The sequence below is a fragment of the Cottoperca gobio genome, chromosome 10 (assembly GCF_900634415.1).
Source record: "Cottoperca gobio chromosome 10, fCotGob3.1, whole genome shotgun sequence".
NCBI classification, from domain to species: domain Eukaryota; kingdom Metazoa; phylum Chordata; class Actinopteri; order Perciformes; family Bovichtidae; genus Cottoperca; species Cottoperca gobio.
Genome location: NC_041364.1, coordinates 3,095,476 through 3,116,233, shown reverse-complemented (window position 1 = coordinate 3,116,233; position 20,758 = coordinate 3,095,476). Strand labels below are relative to the sequence as shown.

General features: G+C 42.2%; 2 protein-coding genes across 3 annotated transcripts; one reads left to right on the top strand and one right to left on the bottom strand.

The window, feature by feature from the left end:
* Positions 1-2,040: 2,040 nt before the first annotated feature.
* Positions 2,041-4,489, top strand: lbx2 (ladybird homeobox 2). The gene is made up of 2 exons (XM_029441866.1): positions 2,041-2,711; positions 3,392-4,489. The coding sequence occupies exons 1-2, from the start codon at positions 2,387-2,389 to the stop codon at positions 3,853-3,855; spliced, it is 789 nt and encodes a 262-aa protein (XP_029297726.1). The 5' UTR covers positions 2,041-2,386; the 3' UTR covers positions 3,856-4,489.
* Positions 4,490-8,684: 4,195 nt separating this feature from the next.
* Positions 8,685-14,625, bottom strand: pcgf1 (polycomb group ring finger 1). 2 transcript variants are annotated; one of them, XM_029440919.1, is made up of 9 exons: positions 14,496-14,625; positions 13,437-13,542; positions 13,165-13,317; positions 12,924-12,995; positions 12,215-12,320; positions 12,043-12,085; positions 10,142-10,228; positions 9,120-9,200; positions 8,685-8,865 (listed from the first exon to the last, which is right to left on the bottom strand). In XM_029440919.1, exons 1-9 carry the CDS (start codon positions 14,580-14,582, stop codon positions 8,815-8,817), a joined length of 786 nt encoding a protein of 261 aa, XP_029296779.1. In that variant the 5' UTR covers positions 14,583-14,625; the 3' UTR covers positions 8,685-8,814. The 2 variants fall into 2 exon arrangements, with proteins under 2 accessions (XP_029296779.1, XP_029296780.1); XM_029440920.1 differs by having other exon boundaries at positions 10,142-10,225.
* Between the last annotated feature and the right edge of the window lie 6,133 nt (positions 14,626-20,758).

The following is a 20,758-nucleotide window of genomic DNA, read 5'->3' as shown; positions in this document are numbered from 1 at the left end:
CGCTGCTTCACTTCAGACCTTAAAGCCCATTGGACCGTGTGGCAGCTCTGAGGACTATTCAGCTTAAACTACATGTTAGGTTAATAATCTGCAGCAGTGTGGGTCCAGACGGTCTGCAGTGACCGGTGCACTTTAATCGTTCTGGACATCAAATCTGTAGAATTAACAGTAAAATAAAACCAGCAGGTTTTCCTCCCCTCTCATAATCTGACATGACCCCAGAGTGGATGACGGAGGCCTGCAGGGATAATGTAAAATTATCCAAATCTAGTAGAACCTTTATTTTATCCTCTATTAGATCAAACATGTAGTCAAACAAAAAGAACAATATATTATACATATAGTATATATTTATATATACAAGCTATTGTTGTCAAATAAATCTTAATTTTATTAAATTATCTTTTTCTTTACGTGGCAAATGTGCAAAAAAAAAGAGCAGTGTATGATCATTACAGTTTGCACCGTAGTCCCCTTTATATTTCAAAACTAATTCTGAGTTCACGTGTCGTTGTAAATCACCATCATCGTGATATTAATATCTACTCTAGATGTTCAGCTACCTGCATGTTTCCCAAACTTAATTTATCCCCACAAACTCCTGCTTGTTATGGAGAAATATATATTCAAAGCAGCCACAAAGGGTGGACCTCCAAGGTAGCTAATAGAATTTCCTGCTGTTTTATAACTCTGTCCCTAAACCAATGTCACCATATGCTCCTGTTGGCACAAGACTCTCTGCAGTGGGTTCCTGGGCGGCTTCATCCAAACGGCTCAGAATAATCTGATTGTATTTTTTTTAAATATTAGTAATTCCCCAGTTTTATTCAGCGTCTATTTTGTATTAGAAGTTAGCACATAAATTACAATGCAGCTGCTAAAGAAAATAGATTGAATATTTGAATGTGCATTTCGCGGATATCTATTTGCATTTTTCTAATAACTGCAAAATGTATATTTCGTTCTGCCTGCAGGTTATATGCAATTTATAAAATGCATTTAAACGAATAAAGGACCCAAGTGGCGACAACAGCTAAATGTGTTGGATTCCAGTAGCCTGAAATAAAACAAGGTGTGTTTCCTCTGAGCAGACGTACCTGCTGCTCTCCTCGGCGTCCAACTCGTCCCCGTTTTGTCCCTCTAATCCGTTTCTCTCTTTCCACCCTGAACCCCCCTCAGCACGTTCCGTCCTGAGACTCGCAGCCCCCGCACGGCGTCACCTTTGTTATCCGCTGCTTTCACGCTGTGCATTAAATTACACTGTAACTCTGGATGTTTACCTGCAGGGTCATCGTGACACACAAGTGATACACCAAGGAGAAAATATGTCAAATAAATAAACAGCATGAACAAAATGTAACTTTGACAGTTTGTGATTTTTCTGTGTTTATTTAAAGATCTTTAGTGTCTGTGGCTTCAGTTTCAGAGATGAAACATTTCCAATGTCTCCAGGCATTAGAGTGATAGATAAAATAAATATGATACTTGCTGCTCTCATTGAATATATATATAAATATATATATTTTGCTCTCAGGCTGTCATAAAGACAAAAAATAATAAAAATGCCATCACCTGTCGTGTTGAACAACAGCTTCTGTTTACTTGCAGGGAAATCATTTTAATAGACTTCACAATCATGTCCGTATGTGGTCATTGTGGCTATTTTAAAACAAATTCCCGTGCAATATTACTCCCCAATAACATTACGCATAACGCGTAATTACGCACTAAAAGGACTAAATTAATCTCACGGCTGGAGACAATTGTTGGTTCGGTGTTCCTCCAAACTTTTCCATAATGCAAAGATGCTGGTGGCAGTATTTTAATGGCCATCAACTCTCCCTTTCTAACAGAATACACCAGCAGAGGGAAACAGATGCATAAACATTCAGGGTATGGTTCTCCTCGGCAGCAGCAGACTCCTCCTATCCCCCACGTCCAATTAGTTATTATGGTCCGGCCCTTTAAGACGCAGCAGCGGGTCAGCAAGTAGTGTAGTGTTTCTCTAATTGAACTTCGCCCAATCAACAATAACTCGTTAGCAGTCGCTTTCTTTTTCTTGCTGCTTGAGACAGCTTTTTTACCCTTGCAGGGATTCACCCCCTCCAGTCTGTTACTTCCTAAAGATCTACATGGAGCTTGGCAGAGGAACTGCGTCTCTCTGAGGGAATACAGTCCGGCTGCCTTTACAACTACGCCCGAAGCATGGTTATTTTGGAGGAAAGCTCTCAGGCGAGCTAAGTTTCGGCATTCGGCTTTAAGTGTCAACATATAGAGGGGATCTGCGAGAACACCGAGCACCAGAGGAAACACTTGTGGACGCGTAAAACTGCCATTTGAATGAAATAATCAACTTTTCTGGAAGCAGCGTTTCTTCGGGACTGCGATGACCTCCAGTAAAGACATGAAGGCAGGTTCTGTGTTACAGTCAAGCGGCGAGGAGAGGAGACGGGCTCCCTTGGATCAGCTGCCGCCACCGGCCAACTCCAACAAGCCTCTAACGCCGTTCAGCATTGAGGATATCCTAAACAAACCCTCGGTAAAGAAGTCGGTCGCCAGTATCTGTCCGCCGAGAGTGTTGGAGAAAGTGACCGGCTCCAACTCTGCGAGGAACGGGATCACCACTCCCTCCTCGCCGCTGTGCGCGCTGGAGGAGCTCGCCAGCAAAACGTTTAAGGGTCTGGAAGTCAGCGTTATCCAGGCAGCAGAAGGTAAAGACTTGCTGCATATTTAATGTCAAATATACTTGTTCAGATATATTGAACAACTTTAAAACTTGAAGGGAAGCAAGCGCTATAATCACAGCTGACATTAGTGCTACCTGGGTTTGTTTTGACTTTAAATGTGAGGATGTTAGGACAGCTGTTTCGGAATGCGTAACGGTTTATATAAGAAATGGAAAATTACACATTTACACTTTTAAATATGCTAAAAGTGGCGAATATACTCAGCGTGCTGTCAAAAAGTCAACCAGCCATATTATGGCCTACTCCATGCAGGGAGAAAAAGGACTGAAATATACACGTAAATGACACACTGACTAAATAAAAGCCTGTTACTCTGCAAACAATTCTAATATTTTATTACATTTATTTTCTCAAAATACAGTGAGACATTTTAGATTACTTATTTAAATTATTTCCCGTGTTCATTTCTTTTTTTTATGTGTCCATGCCTTTAGAAAGATCAGGCTCTTGGTTCAGTCAATTTCATCTCAATTTAAATCTAGTAAATAAATATGATATTCTGCTTTAAGGGGACAAACCCCAGCATGTGAACTGGAAGGCAGGCGTGTGAGCGGTGCCCTCTGTTGCTGCTGTAGTTTGGGGGTAAAGTGACCCTTGCAGTTGTTTCATTCCTCTTGTATGTTTTCTTCTTCCACCCCTACAAGGTCGCGAGCATGTCAACGCTTTCGGACAGAGGCAGACGTCGAAAAAGAGGAGAAAGTCGCGGACAGCCTTCACGAACCACCAGATTTACGAGCTGGAGAAGAGGTTTTTGTACCAGAAGTACCTTTCTCCGGCAGATCGCGACCAGATCGCGCAGCAGCTGGGGCTCTCCAACGCGCAGGTGATCACCTGGTTTCAGAACCGCAGGGCCAAACTCAAGCGGGACCTGGAGGAGATGAAAGCGGACGTGGAGTCGCTAAAGAAAATCAACCCACAGACCCTGGAGAAGCTCGTCAGCATGGACAGCATTGAGGAGTCGCAGGGTGGGGGCAACGAGGCCAGATCGCCCAGTATCTCCCCGACCTCCCAAGGACACCGGGCCTTCCCACAGTCCCCCTCCTCATCCAGAGACCAAACTACGGATGAATTCTCGGAGGATGATGAGGAAATCGAGGTGGACGATTGACAGTCAGGGGGCCTGTGATTTTCATAAGCAACAACAAAAAAGAATATTAAAAAAAGGGGGCATTTTTTCCTCCCAAACTTTTGCACGGATATTAACAAAAAAGGAGAATATATACAAAACATTTCAGGAAAGTTCTTTTCTCTCCTCCTCCTCTTTTTTTCTTCTTCTCCATTTTAATTTATTAATCGGACCTGTAAAGCCTTTAAGTTCCACCACAGTATTTGAGGAGTATCTGGCTTCCTTTCATACAGCCCTGACTGTTCTGGTACAGTAAGACTGAAAATTGTGTAAACATTTGAATTTTTTCACGTTCGTTTTTAAGTTGGAAAGTTGTGCAATTATTTTTTGTTTGTCATTTATTAGCATTTTTCTGTTAAAGGAATCGGATCTGCCAAATATTTAAATCACCCTTTGCTTTTTGTTTTTGTTTTTTACATGCACAGCGCGTGGTGGAAGTGTCAGCCCATCCCTCCTTAATGTGTAACATTATTGTTGTTGTGTCTCTGCAGGCACGCAGGCCTGGAAACATCTCTATTAGTATCGACTGCACACCTTTCCACGCTCTGAGTTCTGTATATAGATCAAACATCCTGTGCGATAATTTTATTGTAACATTCTATTTAATCAGCATCTATGTAAATAAAGGTTATATGATATTTCAAAAAAAAAAAAAATCTCTCGGCCCGATTCGATGTGTGATTGTGCGTAAAAGGATTAAATAATATCAGGATGACACATTGGAATGTGTCAGTGTAGGGATTTAATACTACACCATCATGTGCTTTAAATGCACAAATAATTTACAGGAAGGTCGCAAATAAATATGAAGAATGTCATGTACTGCTAAACCCCTAAAGGAGTATTATACGAACACTACGGATGTTCAATCTCTATAGGAATGCTAGGAGATAAAGCCACACTCACTTCCTGTATGACTGTTATAAGCATATAATAACATATGGATTTGTCCTGAGAGATAAAGAAAATACATTAAATATTCATCCCTAAAAAGCCCTTGCTTGGTAAAAAAGTGCCCTTCTGAATAATTGACCCCTGCTTTCAGCCTTGAAGTGCCATGACTTCAATTAGCCGCCGTCCTCCGCCTTTATTCCCATTCTCTGGCCTCGCTTTGAATACATCTTGTCACAAGAAGGTCCCGGTCTGGCTGCGGTGTTAAGAAAAGCTTGCTCCCAGCCCTGCGCCATATGTTTTCTTCCTCCTTCCATGGACCGTCTTTAACACAACTAGTCGACATGATTGATTAGGTTAACCCGCCTTTGCCTTACATAAAACAGCTTCCACCGAGCCGTGGGCAATAATGGCACGCATCTGCCACTCCTGACTCGGGTTTGTTTGGAAAGAGAGGAGGAAAAAAAAATAAAAAAAGTCTCCCATGAATAGCAAATGGCTGAGTGTGAGGATCCTAATGAATAAAGCTCAATGGGAGGCAGTGAGACGCGGCGTGCTGCTGCTGCTGCTGCTGCTGCTGCTGCTGCTGCTGGCCGACCATTTGCAACAGTTTTGAGTTTGGTGTGTGTAAGTGTGTGTAAGTGTGTGTAAGTGTGTGTGAGGGAGGGTTGAGATGTGGAGTAAACGTGGTTATTTCATTGTTAAAATGATATTTATTCCAAAACAAATATTATTTAACTAGTGTTCAATATAAACCTCCTTTCCTTTTAGTTCCTTCGGCTCGAACACACACACACGCACACGCACACACACACACACACACATTAAATGTCATTTTAACTCCTGAGGTCATTTTATTCTTCATTTGGAAAGACACACTATTTATTATTCGGGAATTGCAACGGAAGATTGTGAGTATATTTCAGAGGAGACACATAATTGTAGGTGTTGGTTTATTTTATTTATTATTTAATAACTTGTATTCCGCTCTGTGGGATAAACACAGTATTTAAAGCAAGTTTCGTTACAGGTTATTTTCACAAATTTGTTCTGGATTATGAACAAAACGCAATGAAATCAGACCCTCTCTCTCTCTGCCACTTACGCTTGAAATATTTAGTTGTTGTTGAGACTAAAAGGAAACTAAAGGGCTCGTTAGGACAGGGTGCTGGGTGCAGGGTGCTGGGTGCTGGGTGCTGGGTGTTGGGTGTTGGGTGTTGGGTGTTGGGTGGGCAGCAGCAGGCTGACGCTCACAATAGATGTAATCGGCTGGAATCGTGGAGGTTGAAAAGTCAAGCAGGCCTTTTATTGTGGAGCCAGTGGCAGGAGGAACATCACAGAGGATGGAGCTTTAAATAAAAGTCCTGATCCGATGCAAACACACACACACACACACACACACACACACACACACACACACACACACAGCATTATCACCGACCCGCTGACTCCAGCAGATATTCAGTGTAAAGTGTATTAATGCTAATAATGATCATGTTATTTATTTATCTCACTGAAGTTTTATTTAATTATTACATTTTAAACTCAAGGATAGAACTAAACCACTTATTGTACTATTAAATGCAGATGACTATTATTAATGTTTCAATAACATTATGTTTTTCATCTTCACAGCCATAATCCTGTTGTCCTTAAATAGCATTCAATCTGAATTATACACACAAGCAGTCTCCAAAATAAGAGCTGGGGGGGGGGGGGGGGGTCACATTTAGATTTTCCCAGTGTATTATTATAAAAAAAATGAAGCCCAGAGGTGCCAAAAAAAGACAAGATGCAATCTACCCGAGCGGTCCACCAAGAACCTGAAATTCTGTATTTTGACCTTAAAGGTCGCAGCTTTAGGGGATTATTGTTTTTCCAACATACAGTGCACTGAAGGGACTTGTTCAGGCTTTATAAGAGAGGGTGTGTGTGTGTGTGTGTGTGTGTGTGTGTGTGTGTGTGGGTTTACAGGGAGCTCATTTTATTCGTCATTTAAAAACACATGGCCACAGGGGCCTGATTTGGAAAAAGCCAAAAGGTTAAAATTAACTTTGAGATGTTATTAAGGTCCCTGATCTTAAGAAATATCGTTGATCGAATGGGTTCTGGAAAATAAGACTCGTCATTAATCCTTTATGACATCTCTCCAACAAGTCTTTACTCCACACCTGTTTCATTCCACGTTATTGACCTTGATGAACACGCGCTCTTCTTTTATATGAAATCTAAACTCCACGTGTAGCCTTTGACCTTTAAGACACATAAACACGGAGCGCTGATATCAGTCCGTGTACAGAGGAACAAACATCACAATGCTAGAAAATGTTCATGGAGCACATTCATGTTACTCTGTACTTGAGAGAATATAAGATATTCAAGACGCCACCAGTGCAGCTTAGAGTGCTGCTGAAATGTTCTGGCTGCTGCTGCACAGTCTACTTAGAAAGTAGATACAGCATAAGATACAAGGCTTGTATATATTATCAGCCCATGTCAGGTTATCAGAGTCTTTCCTTTCCCTCTGGACAAGATCACACACACACACACACATCAAAGCGTTCCTGCCGCCTGCAGTCTGAAGAGCACCAAGTGTGCCACCTAGTGCCAAACTGGGAGGAGTGTCCGTGCAATCAGAGCGAAACAAGAGCTGGCTGCAGAGAGATGGTGGTCAGTGCAATAGTGCAGAGATGAAGAGGACGAGGGTCTGGATGGACACACGTTTTTGTCAAAAAACAACGGCAACACTCCTCGTCAAGCCGTCACTGTGCAGACTGCACTGATCCACCAAAGCTCTTCTCTGCAAGCTTCTAAAACGTGCAATAAAATATCACTACAGTTAGTGTGTCATATAAACATTTAAGAGATGATAAGAAATGCCAGATGGCAGAGCTGCTTTCACATTTTGCGATGGCAACTATGCTGCTTAAAGGGGAAGTCACTGGTTTACGCATCATAAGAAGTAACACAGGGCCTGTGGAAACATGTGTATAAAGTGGCGGTGGAGTTCAGACCTCACGTCTATAACTGAGAACCTTCCTCACATCTCACACGGGGTCCGATGAAAGATGCTAATCAATTGGTTTATTGGAAATGTAGATTCCAGTCAAAATAAAACCTAAATCAGCAGGACAGTTTTTACTAAATGTTCAATAAGTGAGTGAGTCGGTGAGTAACCTTACACCCACCTGCATGCAGTCATGAACACAGCATTACAGTCTGTGACACCTTCACTGAAAACCACCTCTGAGGGGAGGAACTCAAGACCCTCTCTATCTGAATATCGCTCCGATTACAGTAAGGTCAATTACAAATATAGACAGGACATGGCACAGCTGTAAATGTGCCTGGAGCAGGCTGTGGGCACTGTGAGGGAGGCCGCTGAGATCTGGACACCGAAGGAGCTACGAGTCACACGGTGGATAAACCTACCGCTGCTGAGATCCACAAGTTGCAGCTTTGTGGCTCCGACTGTTACGGTTCGTGTTGCCAGAGGGCGAGTAGGAGACCGAAGCAAAGTGGAGCAACTAAAGATGAGATGACCGTGTTGACCAACATGCTACTCACGTCAGCAGAACACTTCTAAACACCTGCTGCAGTCTGCAAAACAACTGCATCTTGGGAGATTTGTTTTCCAGTAAACAGTAATCCTAAACTTAAAGCTACACGGGAACGTCTTCAACACGGCGGTCGGCCGAGTCGGTCCAGAATTTGTGATCGGGTTTAAAAACGATAACATTTCACCAACAGTCCCTGTGAGAGCTGCAGCAGGTTTGTAGAGGAGGGGGGGGGGGGGGGGGAATGCTGTGTGCAGACAGAGATCCACAAACTCAGGATGCTAACATGTTAGTAAATATTATAAACTATATAAAAGGAGGAGGGTCATGTGATGCACTCGTGTAACCAAGTCATACAAAATATTATTTTTCCAATTTAAAATTTATTTTCAAAAATACAAAACAAGGAAAATAAGTATATGTACACAAACACTATTAAAATAGAATATGTATTGTACAAAATATGTACAGCGGTCCTCAGTGATAACGTGTCCTATCGGCTCCTTTTGTCCTTGATGGTGTAGTGAAGGACTAACGGTTGGGCCTGGGGGAGGAAACATTTAAAGTGAGGTTTATTAACATCTTCTCAATTCATACATTCAAAAGTTAAAGATGTGTCAAATCCAACATTGTGCTACATCTGGAGTACAAATATTTACTTTCATTTGAAATGAAGTAAAGTTAAATATGACAACGTTAACAATGATTGGTTTTCTTTCCCCCGTTACATCTTCAGTAAACTTTAAAACGTGTTGAAGCATGAAGGAATGTATTGTTGCTCCAGTTGCTGTACCGTACCTTGCCAAACCAGTGTGAGAGCCATAACCGCTTCATGGTCATGTGATCGGGCAGAGACTCGTTATTGAACAACATCTGGACCTATAGGGAGACCACACAAACAGATGTGAAGGGGATTCTGAAAGGAACATCTGCCGTTATTATCACATGACAAACCTGCTGCTTGTAAGATGCAGCGAGGACGCACAAAGACTTTTCTTCATCAAGACCAACGCGTATAAGTTTGTTGAGCGTGGCTAAATCACGACTAGGAAATCCCACCCAGAGCAAGTCCCAGGATGTCTGACGGGGAAACAACAAATGTGGACACAACGAGACCTCCAGAGTTCTGCACCGTCCCGCTTCTTACCCTGTAGCGGCTTTGTTTAATGAAAACACCTTTTCTAACGCCATCATTTAATTCCGTGTTTGTTTGGTAATTGTATCCAGTTGTATGCAACAGCACAACGCCGCTGCCTCGGGGCGCACCAACGACATGCGGCCAATTACCAAAGAGTCAGGCTGTTTTTCATCCGCCATTTCTTTTAAGCGTTTGCATGTTTTCAGTTTGACCCGTCAGCTGGGTGTGTGTGGCGATAACCAGAAGTAACGTTGCTAGGGTTACCTATGGTTAGTATCCTGCAGCGTGGCACAGATGTGAGAGCGTGTACCAACGTGACAGTCTCTGTGTGAACAGTCGACATTTCATCTTGCACATTAATCATATTTGTAAAATCAGAGTCAATAAGGCGTCGATAAAGGAGGCGTGAGCAGCACAAGTCTTTGTTAGTTCGACGTATCGTCAGCAGCCAAGATGAATAATCATTCACCCGTGTGTTTACATGCACATTGACAGATGTACAATTATCCAATAAAGATTATTCCTCCATAACTTTCTCTCATAACATCAGATGTAGTTTTGTCTTTTGAAGAGTTTGTAATGCAGCTCAAAGGTCATTCCACACGTGTGTCTTCATTAGCACGATGTGATGCCATGTGAAGCACGACGTCTTCCATCAGATCAATGACGCTTGTTGACTGACCTGTTGTTTCTCCACGTTTAGTCGATGACAAAGCACTTTCCGTAGGTGTCTCACCTCCGCTCGGACAGAACAGCGGACGAACTTCTGCTGCAGAGAAGAGGTCAAACAGACGCGCTGTAAAAACTTCAGATGAACATGTGATCAGACAACGACACGCTGACATCAGCAATTCAATCCCAATAACTCCGGAGCAGCTGCACATTTGTGATTGTTCCTCCTGTGACTACAGCGGAGAGAGTTAGGGACTCGTCTCTGTCGCTCTGGATTTCTTGTCTATAAAACAGATTAAAATGTCCAATTAACTCGACACGGTGCCATGGAAACTCATTGTATGTTTGGATTTGTTGCTGTTTTGGTTTTGTTGTTTGGATAATTCAAAGATCAGCCGGTTGTAAAGGTCTCTTTAGTTGTGCTTGCAACACTAGAAGTAAAGGCTGCCGTCTCTCAACTGCTGCTATTGATTATAGCATTGAAATGGTTTTTTAATAATCTGCATCCAAAGTTCAGTCAAAAACTAACAAAACAAATGTCCAGCACCCAAAACAACCTGAATCAAGGTAACCGCGTATCGACGGGGTCTGACTCCTGTTCTTAGGTTTACAGTTTACAGCTGGACGTTTCCCAACTGACTCGTTACATTTCATGTTTCCCCCTGAAGGCAGCACAAGAGTATTTCTTTAAAAGCCAAGCAGAACATTATTTGACTGAAACTCCACCTCAGTGAAAAACCTGCAACATGTCTGTTTAAATATAGCTACACGTCTAAACCATGTTTAATAAAACATCATCTGGGACACGACTGATGGCTCGGCCTGTGGAGGTTCTTTAAAATGTGCTTTAGTGAAAACAAACACAAACAAACTCTGAAATCTTGATTTGAGTCCAAACTTGGTCGAGGGACTTGGGTACCATACAGGCACGTGTTAAACAAGGGCGCCCTCTGCTGGCAGGAGGAAGTCTTTGCAGTATGTCGGCTGGGCAGTGTGGAACACGCACGCACGTCCCTCGACAAATAGAGCCGCCAAGAGGATCCAGCCACATCGGGAGTGGGTTTGAAATTGCTTATTAACAAGCTGCGTTTCAAAAACCCACATTTAAATTGCCACACAGTACATTTGTATGAATAGGCACGAGGACAGACTGTAAGAATACTATACTAATGACACTACAAGACACACAAGCAGACATTAAACAATCAATGTAAAGCCACTATCATAATTAGCACTTCATCTGTGTAGACATCTAATGTTGCTGTATGAAAGTAGTATTTAACATTTTAAAATCTGCCTTTATTGTTCTTTTATGTCACATTTGGTGAGTTTTCCAAAGTGTTATTTTAGTTTAGATACTACCAGGCAGCCTTGTGCTCAAGTCAACTTAATAAAAGACTATAAAGCAGTTTAAAGTGTGACGTTTGTATCGATAAATGTTTCTGATATTTTGAAGTCCTAAGCACTGATTACTAAACACTGAGTCAGCATCTTGGTCATCTAGCCATAACATGTTGGTTACAAACACCACAAGCAATTATAAAATCTCACAATTACTGAGAGATTAGCGGTCTGCTTGAGAAATAAAGAATGATTATATGCCTCACTGGTGTTCCACTTAGCCCCGTCTCTCTGTGAGCATGAGGCAGTCAGAGTAACCGGCTCTGAGTGCTGGATTCTGCTGTTGCTGCAGATGTCATTGTGCCATGTATTTGCTTAGCGGTTAAGGGTAGAAAATTACTTGCTCAGGCTTCAAAACTGTGCCCCTGGAGACATGTTTTGCACGGTTGTGCAAACCTGTGAGCAGAGCTGCTTTGAAAGCCTCCATAACCAGCTCGACTATTTCACTAAGGACAGAGACGGCACTGCATACTAAATATATCTGGGATCATTTAATGGAATGTGACTCACCTGCAGAGTGAGTTTCGTTTTATCTTTTCCAGCAAGCGATGAACTGTGAAGACAAAACAGAATATAGAGTTTTGAAAGTCTGACACGTACAGCACCACATTGCATTTACATTATAACAACGTTATCACGTATGACGTGAAACACACACATTCCACCGGAGACCAACGCTCACCTTAGCCTCTCTAAACACAGCGACACCTGCTCATCATATCTGTAGAAGTGGGCTTTTGAGTGGTCGAAGCTTGTGTACGGTAAACCTGTAGCATCGGGTACAGCGTCTAGTGAGAGGGGAAACATTTTAAACGCACAATTCAAACAACACATTCATCACCGTTTCTTTGACTGTGCAGCTCGTTGCAAAAAGAACCGCAACGAGCTGCAAACTGCAGGCCGGGTGCAGCCGCTTGAATCTGACGGGTAAGCTGTGGCCATTGCACATGTTCGCTTCATGCACCATCAAAGACCTAAACATCTGTGGCACATACAAACAACAGATTTACATTATCCCGACAACTGATAAAAACAAAGTGATTCAACCTACAGCTACTACATTTCATCTTCTACATGTCTGTCTGTCACTGGAGAAGATCCTGGGACGTTACAGGAAGAGGTGCCCTTTTCTTTTGTAGTGTACACGTGCGTCTAACGTCACGTATTGCACGTGACATAAGTACAGTTTATGTTAAACGTGTTGATATATGGTCTTTTTGAGCTTATTGGCCTACGACAAAACAAATTAAACTTGAAGAAAGTTGAAGGTGAATGACGTCACAGTACTGCCCCTTTGGATTACAGTCATGTGACCCCTGAGCAGTGCGGCACAGAAACATCACAGAGATCACAGTGCTAAGAGCAAAGACATTTTGTAATTGAAGACTTACCGTCTCCAGACGGTTGGATGACTCGCTCTAGCCCCCGGGACTGATAAAACTCCTTTATTCTTTTGTCTTCACCTGGTCGAACATGAACATGGATATTATAACAGATTTAATGACAATACTGATTTTCAAATAATAAAACAGGAAGTATTTACAAAGTTGATAGTCAATAATTATCCAGTCATTTATATTCTATTAGAACATTTTCTCTTTAGGTATTATTTAAGATTTCTTTTTAACGTACTTTCTTGTAGTCCAGGCACCAGTTTGTAGACGATGTCCTGCATCACTCGGTCCAGCTTGAGGTTGAGTAAAGGTTGTGTTTCATGGATTTTGATGTTGCACATTGGACAATACTTGCTGGTTTGCAGGTATTTCACGATACAACTTTTACAGACTGTAGAGCAGAAAGAAAAGACGTTTTAGTCTCCTTCTGATGACTTCATCCAGCAAGACATTAGCCTGTACTTTAAGTTAATAACATGTGAATTATTTTGTCCGGCTCTTTAAACTCACAGGTGTGCAAACACTCTGTAATTGTTGTGGCATCGATGAAGTAACCCGCACAAAGGTAGCAGACTATGTGTTCGTTCAGGTCCTTGATCTTCAACTTGACCTCCTCCTGTCAACACAAACATAAAGGTGTTAAACCTATTTTAAAAGAGGACACAGCTAAGCTTCAAACCTAAAGCACGCAGCTCACCTGGAAGGAAAAGAAACAGCCCACATGTCTAAAACAACAGAACCATAAATCAGTGACTCTCCACATATTGGATCATCACACTCTGTCGGTAAAAGAGAAACCGGCTTGTAAAACAAACTGGATGGGCATCACCTCTGCTGTGTGATGTAGAAACATTACATTATATAACGTATGGCACTGAGTTTGAAGGATTGAACTCCCAGAACATGATTGATCTCCATCAGAATATGCAGAACCGACCTAACGTTAGGCTGGAGTTAGTCCTGTATCTGCCAGTTTGATAACAAGACAGATGACTCTGACCTTTGACCTCTGTGCAGACCGACGGGAGAAAAACACGTCAAGAAAAACGAGAAATTCTTCTTCGTTAGTTTTGCACTGATGGCGCCAGTTGAGACGTCACACAGTGAACAGCACATTCAACGACACTGAACAAACGGTCGGAAGCACGCGCTGTGCGCACGTGAAACACAAACCAACGGCCGTTCGAAACAAACCGCCGTTCATCAAATATTCATAACAGAGAACCCGCGGAGTGCGTCAAGCGTCCCGGTCCACACACGTTCCGCTTCAACGACAAGTACAAACTTCCAGTTGAGCTGATGAATACTGTGTGAATGTTGCCCCAACACGAGCCAACACAACATTTACTTGATGTTCGGCACGCTGCCCCACTGTCGAGGCAGAACCACCCGTCCACGCATGCTCACACGCGACTCCCTTCACAGCGCTTCAGTGTTGCTCTCCATCAGCGCCGCGGAGGCGACACCGATCTCCCGCTAATGCGCGTGTTTATCTCGTCTCTGCTGCAGTTTGCCTCCCGGGACGCTTGTACCCCCGTGGGGACGAGCTCGAATAACATGCCCACTCACCTCGTTCCTCAGCGGGTCCAGTTTGTAGACGGACTGTAGCTGATTTCGTAGTCGCATCGCTATGGCCATCGGACCTTGTTCCGCCATCTTTGGAAATTATGCTTAGTTCCGGGTAAACCGGAAGTGGCTTTTTCTGCGAACTGAAGGAGGCGGGTAAAATATAAACGACAAAAAAAGATACACAAATAATTCAACATAAATATGAAGGAAAAGCCACCTTACCAAGCCAAACAACAACAACATATATATAAATAGCAGGGCTACATATTACATTGACTTCATTTTCTAAAAACAGTCACAAAATGCTGCACTTTCTACATTCTTAAGAGAAGCGTGTGGCCCATCACATAAGGGCTGTATGCACAGAGATTGCATAACTGTGGTAAATAACTTAAACACTCATTTGTGCTATCAAATGACCTTTATTATTAATTCAAGGTTCTTTATTCTTTATTTGGATTATTTGAACATTTAAGAGTTTGCTCCACATTTGCAGGGGTTCACGCCAGGTTTGAGGTTATGTAAACCCTCTAAAACCTTTTCATTTGAGCGCACTCTACATTTCCTTTTAAGGTTTAATGGATTAGCTGCATGATGTACATTTATTTTAAGGGGATCAAATCCTTGAAAGGCACTTTAATTTTTCAAACAAATTCCAGGCTTCACCCTAAAGTTGAAAAGAATAAATAATATTGTCTTTCTGAAACAGACTGATCCTGGTTTACTTTGTTCGGCTCATTCAAGACAGGTATTTCACAATAAGAGACATCCTTTATGAAACAGGCCTCTGAGGGTTGACAGAAGGTAAATACCTAAAAAAGACTCCAGGAGGAATTTGAACCCTCAACCATCTAACTTTAAAGCCTTCTCTCTACCAGCTGAGCTGTCATGACTCCTCAGGCAGACCGAGTCTCACACAGATAATTACACTTTGTCAGCGTGATTCTGTTTTAGTGTGAGCAGATTACAGTGTGAGCAGGTTTCAGTCTGTAAACTTTGACAATAGCCAAAAAAGATGATGGTGACAGGAGAGGAGAAGTGAGTTCGAACCCATCTCCGTCATGTCACACAGGTATGTGTAATGAATGAATAAAACTGGTACTACCTCGCAACTTTCACCTTAATTAAAATTAATTTAAGTATTTTTAAAGTGTAAAACCCCTTAAAATATACACAATGACATTACAGGTAACTACACTTTAACCTTAAAGGATCCTGTAATTAAAACAGCAGTTTGAAGTTAATTAGTGGATAACCTAATGGATTTATAATTGATGTATATACGAGGGGTTAATTGCTTCTTTCCACAGTTTTTAAAAACCTTTTAAGACTTAACTTTCTTCTGTCTTATATTTTGATCTCATAAGGGTTTAATTATGAATGATCTCAATGACATGAGGTTTTTAAATCATATAAAATAGTATTAAAAGTCACCTCACAACTTTCGTCTTAATTTAAAATGATTTCCTTTTTAAGAAACGTCTTAACATGTAGTTGAATTCATCAAGGCACTCTTAATGTCTTCATCTGGTGTAACATTATACAACATTTTGCAGAGAGAAGCGGACCTCTGTGTTCACCACGTGTTCGTCTCTTCTCTTGCCAATAGAGGGCACTGCAGGCACACACTTCAGACAAGTGTTTGCAGCCCTTTGCATCTGCTGATATTTAAGTAGCATCAAATAAAGCAATGTCATTTATTCATGCACTCAGGGGTTTAATGTAGTTGTTGAAAAGGAGATGCCATTAAAACTGAATTTACTACTTGCACAGTGGGTCAGGCCTTTGAGTTGTCTTTACACAAAGCCTCTGTGTCTTAAACCCGTATGGACTTTGGCATTATATTCTGAATGTATTTTCACTTTTTTATTACCCATGCAGATCCACTTATGATGGGATCATGTAGGATGTGATGTTGTATACAGTAGTCTGTGTTGACTTAGAAGCCTGCTGATAAAATGCACAGATGGTTCTGTCCCATTTTGAATTTATGTTGGCAATGCTGACGTACCTCTGCTGGGACTAAAACCACATAACATGGGGGAAAGATTGCTAAGATATCATACCTGAAGGTGTTCCAGGATAAAAAGGTGAAGTGTTCAACCACAATCCTCAGCAACACACAGAACACGGTGGGTCTTGTAACCTGACTCCTCTGACATCTTGAGACCTACAGTGCTCGGGCATCATGGAGGGTGGGCTGCGCTCGCCTCTGCACGCTATCCCATTAGGTCTGGTAAGTTATGTCAAACACCTTGATTCAAATCTAATCAGTAATGTAGCATCACAACATAAATCAAAAGGTGCTGCAGCAAAAATCTTTATTAAAATATTTCAAAAACAACCACAAACCCACATAACAAGACCGAGCAAATGTTCAGAAAGTACAGAGAATGAAGCTGCGAATAGACACATGTACTCGACGTGTCACTAACTTCACCTCTTACGATGCATATTAAGAATCTCTATCTGCGAAATTAGAAAATGTATGTTTTATAAATAAAACAGAAAAGCTAAACTGAGTTTAATTGGCTTTACTTATCTAACCTTTGCAACCCTTTCACTTAAAAGAGAGCTTGTGACTGAAGTGTTTGAACCCCCCCCTCCCCCCCCCCCCCCCCAGACCGTTTGGGGGTTGAATGAGTACTTCTCTCCCCTCGCTGAACAACAGCCATCGAGGGGCTCTTGAGAAAAGAAGTGAACCATTGGTTCTGTGGGCAGCAGCAGAGGCCTGTGGGTGTCCTGGGCAGCTCCCAGACATATGTTTAAATATGTATGAATATGAGGTAGTGTGTTGAAATGAAAGAGTGTGTGAGCTCCACAAACATTTCCCCAGATAATCGCGTGGCCTCTGTCTGTGGGACAAAAATATTTAAATCAACAGCTTGTATTGTGTTGTGCTGTAATTGTGGTATTTACTGGGCTTTTGCAGTGGTGAGAAGTCTCATGCTTTTATTCTTGTAATCTATCTGAGGTTTTTACACAGACATGGGGATAAAACCAGTTTACTTTCCCCCCAATTACTTTCAATTATTTAATCATTGGAAGAATGAAAAGTATAGCTTTGTGGAAAGACGGGGAAGAAAATGTATTCTTGGTTGTGGCTGAGTTGCATCTGAATTAGCGCCTACCCTGTTTCAACAGGTCGTCGTATTGGTATTATATGTGGAGGTCTCCTTGATCCCTCCCAGAGGGCTTCCAACCTGTGGACCACCCAAAAGCTGCCGTCCTAAACAAAGACTCGCCCTTCATTCATCCTTTTGTAATTTCCCAGTGTAACGGAATGACTGGCAAGTTTGTCTTATTCCAACCACCTCAGTGGTTTACGTGCGAGCCATTTATTGAGACTGTGAAATCTGGCATGAATGCTTTGTTTATGGATGTCCATCGTTGGTAATTAAGACTCATATTTTATGCAGTTTCCTTTGGAGACTAAGAGCTTTAACCACCGCCTAATAACATTGTGTTTCCAAGTGCATGGGAAACATTTTCCAAAGCATCGTTCATTCTGAAGAAATGTTTCTGTTTCCATTCATCCTTTTGTGAGAGAAAAGGTGAAACACCTCGGAGTTTTCCTTCTTTGTTCAGATGAAAAGACAAGCACTTTGCCACCGAAGTCCAAATAAGCTCGAGTCAATCTTAATTGAAAAAAAAGAAAAAAGGTACAAGCAATATATTTTCATTCCTGGCAGTCTTTTTCCCAGTTTGAAGAGCCGTTGTGATCAGTCTCGCTTCACCGAGCCTTCATAGTCAGGCCTTGTGTCCCCTGCTGTCTGCCATTTCCTCTTGCCATGTAACGTCTTATCTGCTGGGCCTGCGAGGTCACTGCTTATCTGATTGACAGGGCTTTGACTCCACGCAATATCCAAATAACCTGAGGGCCTGGAGGCGCAGGAGGATCACAGCAGGGCAAAACCCAACGGTCGGGAGAGCTGCAGAGAGAGAGAGTGAAGAGGCAAAAGAGCCGACGAGAAGGGAGAGGATCAAGACGAATCCAAGCCTTTCATTTGTTGTCATTGCTTCATGTCAAAATCATGGACAATATAAGCCCTATTTTCCTGAAGGGTCTGCAAATCCGCCAGTTATTTCTCCTGTCCTTCACTTTTATTGGGAATGATTAGTTTATCTGACGGATCAAACACCTGCCAGGACTACAAAGACGCTGCTATTATGAAGAATTTGAGGATTATCATCCGTTGAGAAGTGACAGAAATAGAAAAGAGAGATCGTTTCACAAACTTCTCCTCCGTGTCTGTCCGCAGGTTGGATGTAAGCTCTTACTCTGCGTCATGAAATCATGCATGAGGAAACTCCTTTAAACCGTGAGGGTCTGCGTCAACTGAAAACTCACTGAGCTGATAGAGACCCCATTTACCTTTGTCCTGGACATCCTGTGCCAAAACAACCACACAACCACCCTGCTACTAGAATCTACGGTCCACCATGCCAAGAGGAGGCCCCCATCCACCTCTCTCTCTCTCTGTCTCTGTCTCTCTCTCTCTCTCTCTCTCTCTCTCTCTCTCTCTCTCTCTCTCTCTCTCTCTCTCTCTCAGAGCAATCAGAGCATGCAGGGGTGGACTGCCGCTTTTGTCTCTTTTGCTCCAGCAATTGGCCGCCAAGTGGCAAGCTAATGACGAGAGCCCTCTTGGAGTGACTCCAGAGCAGTACAGCTTGTGCTGCTTGATGGCCGAGGGCATAATGAATGATGTAGGGCAAGCCCTTAGGCCTCCCCCTGGCACAAAACCCAAACTCCGAATATCACAATCTGAATCGCTTCAAATGCTGCACAAAATACATGCTGTAAACTGATGCCAGGGTCAGATGATGAGTCACAGAATTGCATAGCATGTGCAAACATACGCAGTGAGGAGTCAAATGCAATGTAAAAGAGCAAAATACACCAGAGGACAGTTGTTTATTCACATCACGGTCCATATACGTCCAAACACAGACAGCTGTGCACTGTGTTTGTGCTGTGAGGTTTCTAATGTGTCTGTGCATCGGGTCATCACATTAGCTCAACGCAGAGCAGAAGCTGGATCAATTTCATTCTTTTCTCTCTTGTTTATTTGACAGAGAGAATGCCCAAAGACTAACATGTGACATCTCACACTCATTGAAGCCCATTTTATTGCTCTTTCTAAAACAGGCTTATTATTTTTTAGTTGGTTTGTGTATGTCATATCTGGCGATGCTGTTTGTTATAGTCTGTAAAACTTCTATCACGCCTCTGACATGAGCACGCCTCTTTTGCTCTGGATTAAACGTGCAAACAATGAAAACAGTTCATGCCCGTAGATATCTGGCACTTGCTTTGACCGTCGTTCTTTCATGTCTTGTTGTAATACAACCTCTAGCGAACGAAATGTATTTGATTTAACTCTTAAAATGCAGCTGCAACTTTCTCATTTCCCTGCTTGTGGGAGTCAGGATGCCTTGACAACTGTAGTCCTCAGTTTAGATAAGCTAGAGGCCAAATAATGAATGACACGATTGGAAGATGCTGAGATAAGACGAGTTTGCCAGCGAGAACAAGTTGGCCTGCCACTGTCAGAGAAAAAGAAAGCTCCGTATTAAATCTTATTAATGTGGCACAATAGAGCTTTGTCTGTCATCTATTGAATTTTCATTAATCACGTGCGTGTGCGTGTGTGCGGCTTTGTGGAGAGTGTATCTGTGTGCTCAGGCTTGTGTGCCGTGTTGTGTGTGTGTGTCGAGTGCACACAAATGCACACACAAGACGCAGTGATCCGTGATAACTTTCAAGCGTCTCGGTTATCTCAGGATTATCAAAGGACTTTGAATCTTTGTGCACAGGGAGGATGAAACATGGACTTTTTAATTGTGAAATAATAGAACAAAACATTTTAGGATGATGGTCTGTGGAACTGTTTAGTGAATCCTGAGACCAAATTAACCAAAGTAACACTTCCCCCACAAGAGATATTAAAGTATCTGGACCTTTACGTGATCTTGAGCGACACAGAAACTGTTTCAGTGCTTCGTTAGTAATTCTCTCAACCTCCATAAAATACTTTAGTTGTAGACTCTCTTTCTCTTTCTCTCTCTCTCACACACACACACTCACACACACACACACACACAGTCAGATAAGGTGAGCATGTGCTCATAATCCCCCCGCTCATAACAAGAAACAAATCATGTTATTTATGGATAAGGGTACGTTGCACAACAGAGAATATCAGTAGCTTTTACAAAGATATAAATGACAATAACCCGTTTAATTCTGATGTTCACGATCG

Coding starts and splice junctions, on each gene's coding strand:
- lbx2 (XM_029441866.1), top strand. CDS start 2,387: ATGACCTCCAGTAAAGACATGAAGGCAGGTTCTGTGTTACAGTCAAGC. Junction 2,712..3,391: donor CGTTATCCAGGCAGCAGAAG/GTAAAGACTTGC, acceptor CACCCCTACAAG/GTCGCGAGCATGTCAACGCT.
- pcgf1 (XM_029440919.1), bottom strand. CDS start 14,582: ATGGCGGAACAAGGTCCGATGGCCATAGCGATGCGACTACGAAATCAG. Junction 12,086..12,214: donor CTGTGTTTAGAGAGGCTAAG/GTGAGCGTTGGT, acceptor TTGTCTTCACAG/TTCATCGCTTGCTGGAAAAG. Junction 8,866..9,119: donor TCTCACACTGGTTTGGCAAG/GTACGGTACAGC, acceptor TTCCTCCCCCAG/GCCCAACCGTTAGTCCTTCA.